Source organism: Dermacentor andersoni, chromosome 5, assembly GCF_023375885.2.
Source record: "Dermacentor andersoni chromosome 5, qqDerAnde1_hic_scaffold, whole genome shotgun sequence".
Taxonomy (NCBI): domain Eukaryota; kingdom Metazoa; phylum Arthropoda; class Arachnida; order Ixodida; family Ixodidae; genus Dermacentor; species Dermacentor andersoni.
The window spans coordinates 112,380,810-112,396,486 of record NC_092818.1 but is presented as its reverse complement, the minus strand read 5'-3'; the positions used below and the strand labels follow the sequence as shown (position 1 = coordinate 112,396,486).

At 47.4% G+C, this 15,677-nt stretch overlaps 1 protein-coding gene and 1 long non-coding RNA gene across 2 annotated transcripts in view; one reads left to right on the top strand and one right to left on the bottom strand.

The window, feature by feature from the left end:
- LOC140218506 (uncharacterized) overlaps positions 1–15,677 on the bottom strand; it is a 276,906-nt gene that overhangs the window by 8,753 nt on the left and 252,476 nt on the right. The window lies entirely within an intron of this gene.
- The window catches only part of LOC140218401 (uncharacterized), a 47,272-nt gene continuing 34,135 nt past the window's right edge, over positions 2,541–15,677 (top strand). Inside the window, exons 1-5 of the mRNA XM_072288118.1 lie at positions 2,541–3,196; positions 4,790–4,972; positions 9,789–10,237; positions 11,945–12,125; positions 14,273–14,279. Of these exons, the coding sequence (XP_072144219.1) occupies positions 3,142–3,196; positions 4,790–4,972; positions 9,789–10,237; positions 11,945–12,125; positions 14,273–14,279 (875 nt within the window). The 5' untranslated portion in view covers positions 2,541–3,141. The remainder of the gene's footprint in view (positions 3,197–4,789; positions 4,973–9,788; positions 10,238–11,944; positions 12,126–14,272; positions 14,280–15,677) is intronic.

The window sequence follows — 15,677 nt, the reverse complement described above, 5'->3', positions numbered from 1 at the left end:
CATGCTGTCCATTTTCTTTTTTCGCGTCGCTTCCAACCTGTTCAACCTGCGTTTCCAAAGACGCTGTCAGCTTCTCCGTTACCTCCTCCTCCGTCAATTCGAGACCCACGTCATCAGGTTGCCTGCTGGCAGCAACTCTCGCACATGTACGCACGCAATTTTGTGCTTCATGGTCGAATTCCTGGCAGTGAGAACACCTTGGTACATTGCAGTTTCATCTAACGTGCCCTTTGCGTCGACAACAAAAGCAAATTGGAGCTCCCTGGGTTAGACGACGAGCACTGAGCCACCAAAAATCTTGAACAAATGGGGCAGCGCGTCCGGTGTTAAGCCTTGTCGGAGCATCACCCGCGCAATAGGCGTGGTGGACTCGGCTTGCTCGAAACCTCTCACCTTCCAAGCCCCTTTTCGTACTTTTTACACTTTGCCATAGTAACCGAAAGCCTTCTCTTCAATGCTTCCTCGGTAACGCGCAATGGAACCTAGTGCACCTTGACTGTGACGTCTAGCTGTACAGGGTCAATGATGACGCAATCACGCCCCTTCACCTCCAGGCCACCCGTGTTAACCAGCACTTCCTTTACCTCTGGCGTTCGTAGCTCGATCAGCCACACATGCGTCATTTGGAAGGGCCCTATACTGGTCACGTCTTTCAGTAAACCGAGCTCTTGCAGCTGACCGCGGAAATATTCGAGGCGGTATGGTCTCCCGGCTACGTCACAGTGTAACAACAAACACTCGTTCATAATTTCACCTGATGGCAAAATCGGGAGTACAGGTCGATAACCCGGGGGTGAGGGGGGCGTCAGAATACCCGTTACTACGGCCAGACGTGGCCGCTGAATCCACCCTTGCAGAGCTCGACACTTGCATTCGAATGCGTCCGTGTCCGGAGGCAGAGAGCATGCCTCGGACGTACGCATCGACAAGCCCGGTAGACCACCCTTATGAATTTATTGCGGGGCAGCCAGCATATTGAAACGCTTGGCGCGTTTCAATTTGGACACCTCGACAGGCTTAGCCGCTATTAGTAGCGATTGTGCGTCTTCGCAGAGTATTCTACGGACCCTGAAGGGAAAAGCCTCTATATAGGTAACCTTTTGCACTCAGTGGTGTGAGTTGCCTTTTTTACAGCTCCACTGGTAGCGCAAATTCACAGAGTGGAATGGTTGCGGTTTTTCTTAGCCCTACGCATGATTTTATCACGGCTTACGAGCGTTACATATCTGTGGAAGTCAGTGTTTTATTAACGAAACTTCAAGCCAACCACGACGCTATGCAGGATGCTACCTCTAGGCTGCCTACACTCAGACACTTGAATACTTTCACTGACTCCTTAGCGGTCATCAAAAAAATTCAAGAACGTTCGCAAGGCGATATCTGTGAGACGATACACACCTTGAATTGCAATATAGGAACATTTGTCAAGTTAAAAAAGATTCAAGGTGATGCTTCGAACCTTCCAAACATTGCTGCTGACCAGTAGGCACACATACCTCCTACTTCAAGGTCTTCCGTCAATCTCCCCCGTCCCCTCCGCTCCTCACCTCCTCTCCTCGCCCATAAAATTTCGTCCGGCGGGACACAAACGCTGTTTACCCACTATATGTCTGTCAACCTCCCCCCTCCCCCCCCCCCCTCCCGTCACCCGTGACCCAAGTAGGCTAAGAGCGTGTTCACTTGGACTGGTTGGTACATCTTGTAAGCAACAGCTTTAAACAGCGCGACACAGGACACAGCAAGATAACCACAGGACGGCACGCTGTGGTTTTTCTGCTGTGTCTGGTGTCATGCTCCTAAAAGCTGTTGTTTACACCTAACTATAAAGGAGGAAGTTGGGCCTAGGAGGCTTCGTGCCAGGATGGTCCTTACATTAGCTACCATGTCTGCATGGAACTGGCCGCATTCTTCCACTGGGTGCAACATGTCCATACTGTCCCCATCCATTGACTGAAACAAGCGCATACTTTTTAGCATGAACCTGTTCCGGCGTGTGAGTTGAACGTTCCCGTCTTCTATACTGCAAGCTGGCCCACATTACAATGCCACGACCAGCTATGATCGCTTCGTACCCCACAACAGATACCACGGAACACTGGTTGAATTCCTACCCAACGCAGGTATTACACTACGCATATAGTACACACCATACATTATGCCTTATGGCAAGTCATGATCCCAATAAAAGAAAGAAAGAAAGATTACTGCGTTTGATTTTCCTCTAATAATGATTGCACGCAATTGCACAGCGCGGAGGAGTACGATTCACCACTGGCGGCTATACTTCAAGCGAGTAGAAAAGCAAATCTCAAGTAGTCTAAATTTAGCGGGGCGCAAAAGTACCAACCCGGTATTTCCCCTCGTCGCTGGACATGTATGGCTCGCGCTTCCACGAAGCGTGACGAGGGCCGACGAGCAAGAATGATGCGGGGGGCGTGCCAGAAGGAGGCGGAACATCGCCCGCCACCAAGAAAATATTTGCCTTGAAAGAGAGTGTTTACAAAGGCGAAAGCGCGGGCTGAACCATTGCCCGCGCCGCTGACACGCTCGGGCGCGCCGAATGTTGGCTTGGGCTCAAGTACGAGCGTGGAGCTCGAAGCGATACGTGCCAGAATAGTGACACCTACGCGCTTGCAATTCCTTCAAACTACAGAGGTGGCGACAACGCTGAACAGATTTTCAACTCGTAATTTGGCCAAGACGTCGGGCGATGTGGACACAACCCGTCTTTTTTTTTTTTCTGAAAGTTTCGGGATGTACTTTTATTGCTTTTACACATCGCTTATTTCCTTCTCTGCGCCCTACGAGATCCACCAGGTGTATTAGAATACACGCCCAACTACCCATTCTAACGCTCTTCTAGTATCGGGCCCACGTATACGTAACCCCAATGAACAGGCAATCTCTTTCCTTTTGCGGACACATTTCCTGCCCCGTGCGTAACACCACGCAGAGCCGCCAGAGCGCGGACAGCGACGCCTGCGCACCCTCCGACACGTGCGCCGTGGCGTCCTGAGGAAACCGGAACCCCGAGCGGCGTTGCTCGGCAGGATGGAGGTCGCCAAATATATTTAAACGGCGCCGCCCAGCCTGGAGTGAATCTCTTCAAGGACGACCGCGCGGAAATCTCACGTGTCAACGATGCTTCGAGTGTCTGCTTTGGCGGCCGTGCTTCTTCTGGCCATATTCTTCCAGGGTGAGCTGTGCTTTTGAAATCAATTACGGTTACAATACACAGAGTGTATTTGCTATGTGCTGGTTATGCTTCAATCCTGCGTCGTATTATTTCCTGGTGAAGTAATCTCCGTTTTAGTTGTTTTAAGTATACTCTATTTTTTTCCCTTTTCTTTATACTCTGCGGTGCCTTCGTACGAAGATGAGTCCAGTATGCGATTTGTTCGTGTCTTGCCTTTCTTTTTTTTTTCTCTTTCTCTCAGTAAAGAATGTCACGCAAACGGTTAATTTCGTGGTGCCTTGTTATCCTGAGTAAAAAGATCCTGTCAAGTGGTGGCTAAATATCACCAAGCTATATTATGCATCCTTTACCTGTACTATTACTGCTAGAGGATTGTGCGGCCAACATGAAGACGTCGGTATAGTCGACGCAACAGGGAGATGACATAAGGCTTAAAAATTATACAGAACAATCAATCTGGATCGTCTCTCTGTAGGAATAATTACTATTTAATAGTATTTATCCCTTGATTTCTTCAACAAAGAAGTCGCAGCGAGGCGTGAAGGTAACTGAACGAAAGTCTGCAGGTCCTTCTGATGTAAAAATCTAGATAAAGAACTCAGTGCCCTTCCACGCTGTGAAGTAGGATGACCAGAGAAGCTGTGTATGTGGGATCCTTAATGAAGAACTGCACCACCGCCGTGGGTCAGCCCGGCATTGCACTATCATCAGGAATTTTTTTTTTTTCACACGCGAACACGATAGTGGGGAACGTGCCCTTAACAGCTTCGTTGTAATAGAAGTTACCATCTATAACGCAGCGCATATATTTCTCAGTTTGATTAACTTGTAGGACGGTTGCTCTTAGAATGCTGTGTCGTGTAGTTCTCGTTTCTAAGCAGAGCAGCGTATGAGCATCTGCTGTAGATGCTGGAACAGAGCACACTTTGGACAGCTGACTAGGGACAAAAATTTGAGATATAGATTGTTCTATCGCTAGAGTCATCGGCTGCAAGTGCTCCTACAAGTGCTTTCAGCTATTGACAATTGCTGAAACAGTTTAGTGAGCCAGAAACGTCAAAGTCGTTGCGCATAATCTGCACTGAGGCGCGAGGAAGTCGAGATCACTTCAGTACTTCGATATGTAGGGCATGAAGCTTTTCCTTCAGAAAGTGGTATTTTTCTTCCATTAAACATTGCACAAATGAATAGCCAAACAACGTTACATTTCGATGGCGCCATGAAACGGGCTCTGAGATGTTTGCGACTAGCCTTAGGAATACCTGGCTTTAAATAGCCTGCCATGTTTCCAGACATGTTTTCACAGGAATATGGGGACTCGAAGTAGTCAGTAATGGCTGAACTAGGTATGTCTACAGCTGGAGCCAAACTTTCGATAAGGGCGCCTCTCTTCGTGATGGGATATGACTCTCACGAAAACTTTCTCTTCTTACGCTGACAAAACCCAAGTCCCCTTGACGAAACGTTCACTCCAGCCGTTGACATTCCGTGTTCCGACTATAGTTGATCACTCCCGTCTTGCCGTCACGCAGCAAAACAACGACAAAATGTCATGGTAACCAAGTCTTTCTTTCTTTTCTACCCTTCTTCCAGACGCCAGTGCACAAGGCAAACCAAACCTGTGCTACCTTCCCCCTCGTACGGGTCTCTGCCTCGCCTACTTCCCATCGTTCTACTACGACAGCTCTTCCGGAACATGCCGCTCGTTCGTCTACGGTGGATGCCAGGGAAACGAAAACCGATTCGTCTCGTACGAGGAATGCATCCGCGCCTGCGGTTGAAACTATATGTTTGAAGAGCCCCAGGAACCACTCCAGCCATCATACTCTAAATGTCATCAGCCCTTTGTCACGCGGAAGAAACAATTTCATGTGTAAATGACTCTTCAGTGCCGTAAGGCTGCCTTGTGACATTTTGTTTGCATGGGCGTCAATCGGACCGCTCCCTCTGTGGTTCAAAGCCTGAGCTTTTCTTGATAATGCGATGGATTTGGTCAAAGTACGTTACAGCTTCAGAACGCGCATTCATCGAGCGCACCACGACAAACAGATTCAGTAGAAGTTTGCAGTCACCTAAGTAATAGGTTACATATGTCGGCGAGAACCCGATGAAGTGCAAGGCTCCGTATTTCAATCAATCAATCCAATAAATCAATCAGCCAATCAATTAATCAATCAATTTTATGTACCAGAATGAAAAGGAACTAGAGGGTCACCTGGGCAAAAAGCTGTCGCAGCAGCTTGACGGAGGCCCAGGGTCCCTTACATGGCAGTAGCACTGACATTACATATACACAGAAGGCTCTATACACAACAAACATTACACATCACGCGTATGCATAAAAAAGGACATTTTTCACTTGAATGCAATGTACTAAAGTGTCGCTATAAAGAAAGAAAGTAATCACGCAAATCATCCGAGTGTAATGCCCCCGACTTCACATCATAAACAGATATCTCTACTTTTGTGACAATGAAAGAAGACTAAATGGAGCTCAGCTGAATAGTGTCGTGGGATTCTAGACTAATATAGTCTGAATACACTGCAAGTATATTCGATACGAAAAGACTGGCATCTGGAATCTTTCCTGGGTCACTCTAAAGAATGCCTCATCACTTACTGTTTTTAAGAACTGTCTTCTTCAGCCGCCATTATGTTATTGCAATAGAGACTCCAGGCAGATTTTTGTTGTCGCCGTCGCCGTGATGTTCCGCATAAAGTCCAACGGCGATAAGACCGTCGTCGCGCGCCGTATGCTGTATTTGCGAGTGAAAGCACTCGAGGTGAGCCAACGGTCACGGCTCAATCCGGCGCGCGCGAGGGAGAAAGGCGGAGAGCAAACGCGCCCTCATCCGTCGCGTGAAAGGCCGTGGGGGGATGACCGGGAGGGAGGGGGCGGCGTTAGTCTCCGGCAGCGTCTTTCGCGACCGGAGTCAAGGGTAACTGACGATCGCGGCTCAATCTCGCGCGCGAAACGGAGGAAAGTGGGGAAGCAGCGCCGGAGGGAGGGGAGGGGGGCAGCTTCAACTCCGCCAGCAACTGTGCACTTAGCGCGGCGGCGCGCGGTCACGCGCGCCGTATCTTGAAAGCGATCTGCAGACGGCTCATACCTTTGCTTTGCGCGTGCTGTTTTCTCCCCGCTGTTTGTGTTGAAGGCACAAAGGTGACTTCACTCGCTGCTGCTCCCGCGCTTGCTCACGGCAGCGTTTTGACAGTGAGTGTCCGCGGTCATCGAGTGTGATGTGTTCATGTTTGCCTGTGGGTGCTGACACCATGCTTGTTACTTCAATGAGTAAGCGAATGTGTCCAAGTTTACACGGCCGATAAAGCTACCATCCTTACTTCGTATAACTGTCTACTACTTCGCTGTCGAAAGCGATGCTTTGCCTTTCGGCCGAAACTGCGACTTTTTTTTTATGAACAAGAAATCCATATAGATGCCGGAACGTTATTTTATTTTAACACAGTGATTGATCTCCTTTCTAACGAGTCCATGCAGTAGTAAGACTAGGAAACAAACGCCGCTAGTTGTTCTTGTTAAGGCTAAAAGGAACAACCAGAGCTAGGACAGCCCTGTAATGTGTTGTGCAGACAAACGGTGGATTTTAACAGCAACACAAAAGGATGGACGAGGAGGTAAGGGAAACTCTGTCGACGCCATCGGGGTTACTTAAGCGAGTATAAAGTAGATCCATTTGACGCAGAGCAGGTTTAGTAATACACCATATCTGGAAGACACGTTTATCCGTCAGTGAAATCATATAGAATGGGGATATTTCCTGAGATGGTACTGCACATCCCAGAAGAGCCTAAGCCTCCATATGTGCCCAGCAAGCCCGACTTCCAACTATTACTCTAAAGTTGAGGCTTGCCCGTAGTTAGCTCACAAGGACAAAGCTTCTGGACTAACACCTACGGTTAAAAAAAAATAATTCTAATAAGCGCAGTAAATGTGTATGTTTCAGTACTCGGCAAACGTATTAAGTGGAACACAGCAACTTCTGCACCACTAAGAGAGTTATGTATAACGACAAATCAGGTAAAGCAATCATAATAAACACTTTCTCCTCACGTACGGCATCGCAAAGCGCTCACACAAGGGGTTTACCTGAACTCGACGAAAACGGGTCAAGTTGACATTCAGGATTGTGATTTCGCTCTAATGACTACTCGAATGAACGAGGTAGGTTTCCGAATAGTAAATTACTGTGCTAGCTGGTGCGGCATTTGTGCGAAGGGGAGCGCTAAAGTCTCACGAAAGGAAAGGTTGGTTTACTCAACCTGACCCACATACAACGCTCACGTGAACACGGACGCATCGGGCCCTCGCTTTACAGCCAACGGTGATGAACAGAACGTGGTTTCACAGCTCGCCTTTGGATGAAGGCTGCCGCAACCCTCTCGACCAGCTGTAAACGCTATAGCGTCGAGATGTACGAGTTCGACTTCTGGCTCAACCCGCCCTTGTCGTGTTCCTAGTAAAAGGATTAAAATGATAATATCAAAACTACGAACACTAATCGAAGCTTCGAATGGAGGCAGGGTGGAGAGGGGAAGAGTGAGTGTTGAAACTGGGCAAACAGAGAGCTCGTCTGCGCTGTTGCATCTATGGTCACAGTGGCAACTGACGCGAATATATAATCTCACAAATCGAGGAGCCAAACTGCTCAAGCCGACCAGAACGATTTAGCTCCTTCACAATTGTACAGAGATGTCAAGTTGGTCGCTTCGTTACAACCCTTAATGCGTTTTTCACTAGTGAGCAGTCTTTATCCTACGGCATGTCCAAAATAAATGTCTAGTACACAACAGATATCACGAGCCACCACTGCAGCAATTGCGCGAAATGTTCGCAAGGGTGATATTCTTGAATTATTAAGGCGAAAGCCTTAAGTGGCTCCCCGTTGCAATGGCTCATACCCACTTAAGGCGGCATCTCAAGTGGTACAAACATTTCATCATAAGCAATGGCCATACCCCCATAAGCAAACAAAAATGCAATGGCTGATACATTCAATGAAATCACCCATACAACACACAGAGCAGCATACGTTCCAATAAAGAAGAAGCTCACAACAAGCATCCTAACCATCAATAAAGCATTGCATACCCCCTTCAGAAGTAGGCTACGACCTAGGTGCTCGGCAAGCGAGATACGAGGTGACATGCGAAGAGGCGGGAGCAAGGCGTTCGACCACGAGTGCTGCTTTCCCCTGCTAAGACGATGCAACGTAAAGTCGAAGAAAAACGTCGTTGGCGCGAGTCTGAACACGCTATTCGAGTGCGCGAAGTCGCAGCTAAGCGTTGAAATCGAGCGAAAGAATCCGAACTGTGTAAGCAGCAACGCGACGATGCGAGGCGGCAACGAAAAGAGCAGGCTGAATTTCGCAGAGTGCGGCTTATCCCACGTTTACTTCGCACTGCGGCTCGTTAGGTCTTGCAAGAAGTCTGACCCCTCCGATCGTATGACCTAATGCATCACCAAGCTTGCAGGGGGCTCTCGCCTTCACGTGTTACAGGAGTGCAACATGCTGCCAAACTTTTTTTTTTCAATTTGATGGCGCGTGGCAACGGTGTCTAAATAAAAAGAAATAAAAGTTCATTCCTGATCTTCCGCTGTCAAGTTAGAATACAAAGTAAAAACGAAAGTAAGGAAAATAGAAAGTAAAGAAGAAGATGCTTTTGTTAAGCGGCACGAGCACAAGCCGAAGAAGAAGGATTTCGCATCGTTCCGTGCCGATTTTTCATGACGAGCCCCTGTCCTTCCTTCTCTTACTCCAAGAGGTCGTCGTCGAGAGGCAAGGAGGACATCACTTTTCCTTCCCGCACCAGCGACGTTGTCACGCGAAAGAAACGCACGCAAGGTAACAATATTTCTCTCACAAACACATGGCCCTGTGCCGTTTTGATCAGGTTAACCCTTAAAGCCGTGCCGGGCACTAAACCTAAACACTTAGAGCCCTTCCGAGTCAAGTGCGATGCACCATCGTAGTTACCACCGACTCCTCTGTGCTTCGCATTACTGTTCACCGAGCAGTGGTAATGACGAATATCCGGCGTGATGAATCTGTTACCCAGTTGCCATTGAACATATCGCGTAGTCATCCACCACGATGGAGGATCCCCAGGAAGGGAGGCAAATTGTATTATTATGCGTGAAAGATACGCAAAGCTCGCGAAAATATTGTCGTCGTGAGCTCACTCTAAACGTCAAAGAACTCTCTGTTCACATGTTATAAAGTTCACAGCTTCACTGACGACCCTGTGAACAGGGACGCCATGTTGTAGTGGAACAATCTTTTATTTTCTAGACTCTTCACTTTTAAATTAAGTGCCTCTTTAGTCTTGTTAGCGGTTTAGTTTCTTAGTGTTATACTCGCGTCTGCGTATTTTACTTCTGACGCCAAAGCGTTGAAGCTGCGAAAAGGTGATTTTTTTTTCGCCATTCCCCAATGTTCAAGCAGAAGTTTCAAGACCGCTGCTTATTCTTATACCGGAAGCCAATAGTTAGCTTAAAGCGCCGGCAGGGCCTCATGTCCACGAGGCGTCTTACGTCTCTTCGATGACCGGTAATTGACATACCCGCGCCCAGGTGACCAGACGATGAAATCGAAAAAGGTCACCCCTCGCAACGCCGACCCCGCCGCGGCCTCTGAGGACGACCATCGTCGCGGAACGAAAGATCTGGCGGCGCTGCTGCGCTCTACGCCCTCGAGAAGAACGCGGGCCTCGCGCAAGGAACGCGAGCCGCCGAGCCCCGGCGCGAACGTGGCGTCACCGTCACCGCTCGTGATGCAGGGCGGGGCGCAGCCGCCGCTTCAACTGCAAGTCTACTCGACACCGTTCTTCGGCCAGCTGCCCGTCCATCGGACGTACCTCATGCCGCCGCCGCAGCAGCAGCAGCCCGCCGTCTACGCGGCCGTCGGCGACGTTCGCAGCGAAGGGAGGGAGGCGAGTGCCTCGGCCCCCGCCGAGGCTGAGGCCGTCCTCATGTTGCCGGGAATGGGTGGCCTGCCGATCAACGCGTGCCCGATGTACGGGGTGCGTTGTAACGTCGAACCTTGGTGCGAATTGGCGAAACAATTTTTTGCAGCTCCATGCGAACTCTTCAGGGCACACGTCGTCGGCTCAATGAGGAGCCCCTAAGGCCTAGTGGCCCGCAATAAGTATCAGTACTTTATCGTGGATTCAAAGACCACTTCTGCAGACCTCCTTGCGCGAGAAACATTCCAGCCTCACTTGAAAAACAAACACTACTGAAGCGACCGCACACATACATGAGCTCGTAGAACGCGAAACACGTGGTTGAGTTGTCATGCACGTCACGCTACGCCGTTAGTTTTCTAAACGTGCACTTCACTCGCTCGTTATCAGAAATAGAACACAACCCTTCACAGGACCACGGGAGCGCAAATGAAAGATCTCCAATTCTGTAGCATTGTTATGATGACATAACGTGTTATTGTTTTCCATAAAAGCGGCGCGGACGCGAGCTTTCATGGGAAAGGCCGGTTCCCGACTGCAATGTTGAGCTAGTGAGAATTGACTCCTGCCTCTCAAGTCTCCGGAACTTTTGCAAAACTTCAACACAATCCCTCCTATCTCATTCCTCGACTCCTTCAGACCAGTCTTCAATATTAGGATCTCTCTATTATGAAGCTTCGTACTAAATATACCGTAGAAAAATTTGTCTGCAGTGTTTGCGTGCGTCGCTAATACATGGTGGATCGATCAGCACGGTAATATTGGGCAATACCTGGAATGGCATATGCGTCGGCCTGCTTGGTCGGAACGACCTTGAGGAATTTTATAATGAAGAGTCTGTCAGTTCATTTATCATCGCCACTAGATAGCATACCCACAAGTAGTCCTTTCTAGCCTCCAATTCATAGCATTCGATGGCTTTTCAGGACGTTAGATAACCGCTTCGAATAAAGAATAGGTGCGAAACGTTATCTAGGTTTCGCCACATGGCATGGCACAAAGCTTCGGCATTTTTGTATACATTGGAAATAGTGCAATACAAGAAGATTTTGCATTTTGAAGAATTGTGAGCCTGGCTCGCAGCACAGTTCAGCCATAAGGAAGGCTAACAAGACATTGGTGTAACGTGCCTCATAAACGGCAATGCTTAACAAATCGTAGAAAGATGTGCTACACATCTCTACGATAACTCACTGATTTCAACGCCAAACAGGCCGCTAATTCTTTGGCGCAACACTTTATATTCGCTAAAATGCCACGGCTAGTATCTGTTACTACTTTCACAATGAACGACGTCGAGAAGCAGCACTTAAATCCACAAACCCAACTTCTATTCGAAATCAAGAAAAATAAAACGACTTTTTCACGGTCACATCTGGCTGTCGAGAGTACATTTAATAAAAGAAATAATGTTACTTAAGCTGCCAATCACTTACAACGGCAATTAAATAGTAAATGGGGTCCCTAACTTCCAACAACTGAACACTCGCTCCAAAACATTAAAATGCCAGTTATGGGTAATGCATTCGCTTTTTCGCGCTTATATTAAAATTCGTAAGTATCGAAATGAGTGTATAACAAATACGTTTAGCTCTCTGGGGAGTCATAAAACGGATGTGATAGTGCAAACGTAACATATTACGTTACATGCTAAGCCGCCATATGCAAGTGTAAAGCTATGTGTGGCCGTAAATGTCACCATGCTCGTATCTCGATCTCCTGTTTCGAGAAACAACCGTGCACATCTCTCTGCCCGTCGCGCAGTTAGTGCAGGAGGAGAACGGGCAAGGCGCACCGCCCGGCACGTACTCTGCCCTGGTCGCAACGGGTCGGCACAAAGCGGCCCTGCATTACTCGGAACCGAGCTCGGATGCCACGGCCACAACTGCTGCCACCAACGACAGCAGAGGCGGCGACGTTCCCGACGCCCACAACGTCAGGCCTTGTACGACCAACTTACCGCTTACCACCGTAATTCCTACAGGGACACTAACGTCAAATCATTGAAGTTAAGCTAGCTGAACCTATTACACCTCCGGAACCGAAAGCAGGCTATTCTTATGCCATTCCTATAGCAAGGGCAGTTTCTTGAACCTACAAGAGACGTCAGAAAGAAAGGCAGTTGGTAACGCCAACTTGGAGTTCCGACACCAGCGTTCCGTGACGTAGCACATGGACAGCCCCGCTCGGAGGTGGTTCTATCTTCAGCGACGAAAAAATTACGCTGCATTTGAAAATCAAAAAGCGCTCAACAAAATTAACATTCAAACGCGCAATACACGTCTGAACAAAGCATCTAGTAGTGTGGGCTGGCATGGTGCTTTGTCTTTAGTGCTCCTTTAAACGTTTCTTCATTTGTCACGCCTCGATAGGAATAGACTGCTGGGCCGTCCCTGAACGTTAGTCCCCTGCCTATCAGCAAGGCTCTAGAGCGCACCATGAGATGTAATATCGTGATCAGTTGCTCAAATAGTTACCTGCAAGACGCTTGGGGGGATGATCATTTCACCAGGAGTGGCATTATCGGTCGATCATTTTCGGTTACGCGGTCAATTCCGCGAGCCTCTCGCATGGCTCGGCTCCGAAAACGTAGGCGTTTACGGGCTACAACGACTTGTGGCACTGCGCCGAAACAGCGTGCTTGGCTCTGTATGCGAGAAACTGTCGTTCATCACCGACTGTTCCAGTGCTGAGTGACGCCATATCTCACGATAATGATCGTATCCCCGAAAGCGATCGACGAAGAATACGGGCTCCAGCATATTCCCTCTTAGCTGGCATCGTCGAAGACGAGCTCCCCTCAAAGATGGGAGCCTGGTGATGGGCGTGGTTTTGCATAACATCCATGACGTTGTTGCGCATACTATTTTGTAATACCTTTAATTTAAGAGACCTTTTTGAGCTCTTGCAAAAAGGTTTTGCTCGGGCCTACTGACTGAAAAAAATTTATGCAAGTACAACGCCCAAGTTAGAATGTATGGGATATAAAGCTTGCGTGAATTGGTTAAATAAATGCTTTAGAACTGAACGGGATGCATACTATTGTCTCTATAGTAATCATATGTCAGGTGCAATCTTATTCAATAATAAAGTATACGCGCTGCACAAGTCACAACCTTGATGTCGTGCGATGTTCAGGATCTACACCGCTCACGAGCTATCTGCAAAAAGAAGTATGCAGAACCTCCACTAAAGTTGTCTAAGTATACCGAAGCGTGCCCCCAAATTTCAGTTCGCCCACCCCCAAATTACAAGCTGGCCTACCCCCAAATTTCAAGTTGGCCCACACCCAAATTTTAAGTTCATCACCATCATCAGCCTATTTTATGTTCACTGCAGGACAGAGGCCTCTCCGTGCGATCTCCGATTACCCCTGTCCTGCGCCAACCGATTCCAACTAGGACCCACGAATTTCCTAATTTCATCGCACCACCTAGTTTTTTGCCGTCCTATACTGCGCTTCCCTTCTCTTGGTATCCATTTTGTAACCCTAACGGTCTAATGGTTATCTAACGTGCACATTACATGACCTGCCCAGTGCCATTTTTTTCTCTTAATGTCAATTAGAATATCGGCTATACCCGTTTGCTCTCTGGTCCAACCCGCTCTCTTTCTGTCTAGGCGGAATGAAAAAAGATAATGTATCTCCAAGCGAAGGCAAACATTACCCTGGTTCTGTCCAGCTGCGTGGCGTTCGGATATCTTTAAACTCTGGCTAAACTTAGTTGGGACACACACCCTGTATATATATATCGACAAATATATCTAGTGAAAAACCAACTCACTAACCGCGGTAGTGAGACAAAGAAAACTTCTCTTCAATACCTCTGTGAACCAAGTGTTCGACAGTAAATTTATAGTTAACAAACGCTTCATGACAGCATAACTAATAACGGCACTGGAGTCCACAGAACAGTTTTTTTCTTATTGCGCCATTTCATGTTCTGTCTGAGATGCTTAAGTTTATTGAGTGTGACAGCTGGTTTTATCGCAGTGGGCACGATTCCGAGTGCTAGTCTTTCATTTATACAAATTAAACGTGCTTATTAATTTCGACATCTATAATTCAATTCTGTGTTTCTTTTCTTTCAGCCTGCTGGTAAGTAAAACTCAATTATGTCGTTTTGGAAAATACGTGTGTTCGATCACACTTAACAAATTGTTTTGTCTGCGCAGCCATGCACAGTTCAGCTTACTTTTTTCAAATAATTTTCGTTCCATTTTAGAGCCAACTGGCATAATCCCACTGGCGAAAGTCTCATAAATGCACACCTCAGACAAATTTATTTTTGCGTTACGTATCTTGCAAGAAACAGCGCCTCACTATTTCTTTTTTTTTTTTGCTTGTAAGTACAGGGATGTTTATGCGCGCCACAAATCTTCTCTTGAGAGAAACGCAATACGAATAACAAGCGCTATTGTTCCCGAACATAATTCGTTTAATAATTTAATAATTTCTTCTCTTTGATTTCTTTTTTGCAGGCTGTGCAGGGACGGTATCATTACCAAAATGATCGTAATGCTCGGAGTGGTCTTCCTAATGAACGCGATCATTGTGGTGCCACTGTACGTAGGAAAGCGTACGTTCCCTTGCCGCCACACTTTCCGTTCTGCATTAGTCGCAACGACCGGTCCTTTCATGTTTCTGAAAGAATTTGCTGTTGGGCTACTTGGTAACATATGTTCGACAATTAAAGGACCGCAAATAGGCACACTCGCAGCCACGCACACACCAGACACAGGCGCAGACGCGCTAGCCAGGTCCCCCGCACACACTAGAGCGTCTGCGAGTATGGGTGTGGTTGCGAGTGGGCCTATTTGCCCTTGTGCAATTATCTTTCATGTTTGTTTTTTAGTCTACAGCAAGTTCGTACCCCATTTCTGTAGCCTAGAGAAGAAGGGGAACCGAGGGGCTCGATTTTGTTAATCATGACCACATAAAGCCAAGAGACAATGAAGTCAAGGAAATGATCAAGGAAATTAGCCGTAGTTGAAATTTAAACAATGAAGAAAAGGGAAATGAAAGTGGACGAATGATACCTTGTCACCGGTGGGAACCTTCGCATTACACATGCATTGTACTACCAATTGTGCTACGGCGACGGCTGTCAATCCATTCACCAACTTGACTATGTATGTATAACAGGTGCTGCAGGCCCCTGTCAAGCTGCCGTTTGTTCATTATTATTATTATTATTATTATTATTATTATTATTATTATTATTATTATTGTTGTTGTTGTTGTTGTTGTTGTTGTTGTTGTTGTTGTTGTTGTTGTTGTTGTTGTTGTTGTTGTTGTTGTTGTTGTTGTTGTTGTTGTTGTTGTTGTTAGACCTAGCCGTAGGAATATCGGCCAGCGCCACTCAAAGCCATGGTGGGCGGATAGGGAACATACTTCTGTGGCCCGATTTTATAACGTTCTCTTAGGAAAGTTGAAGCGCAGGAAAACTGAGAGACTGAAAAAAAGCGAACTCATCTTTCCTGCGCTATAACTTTC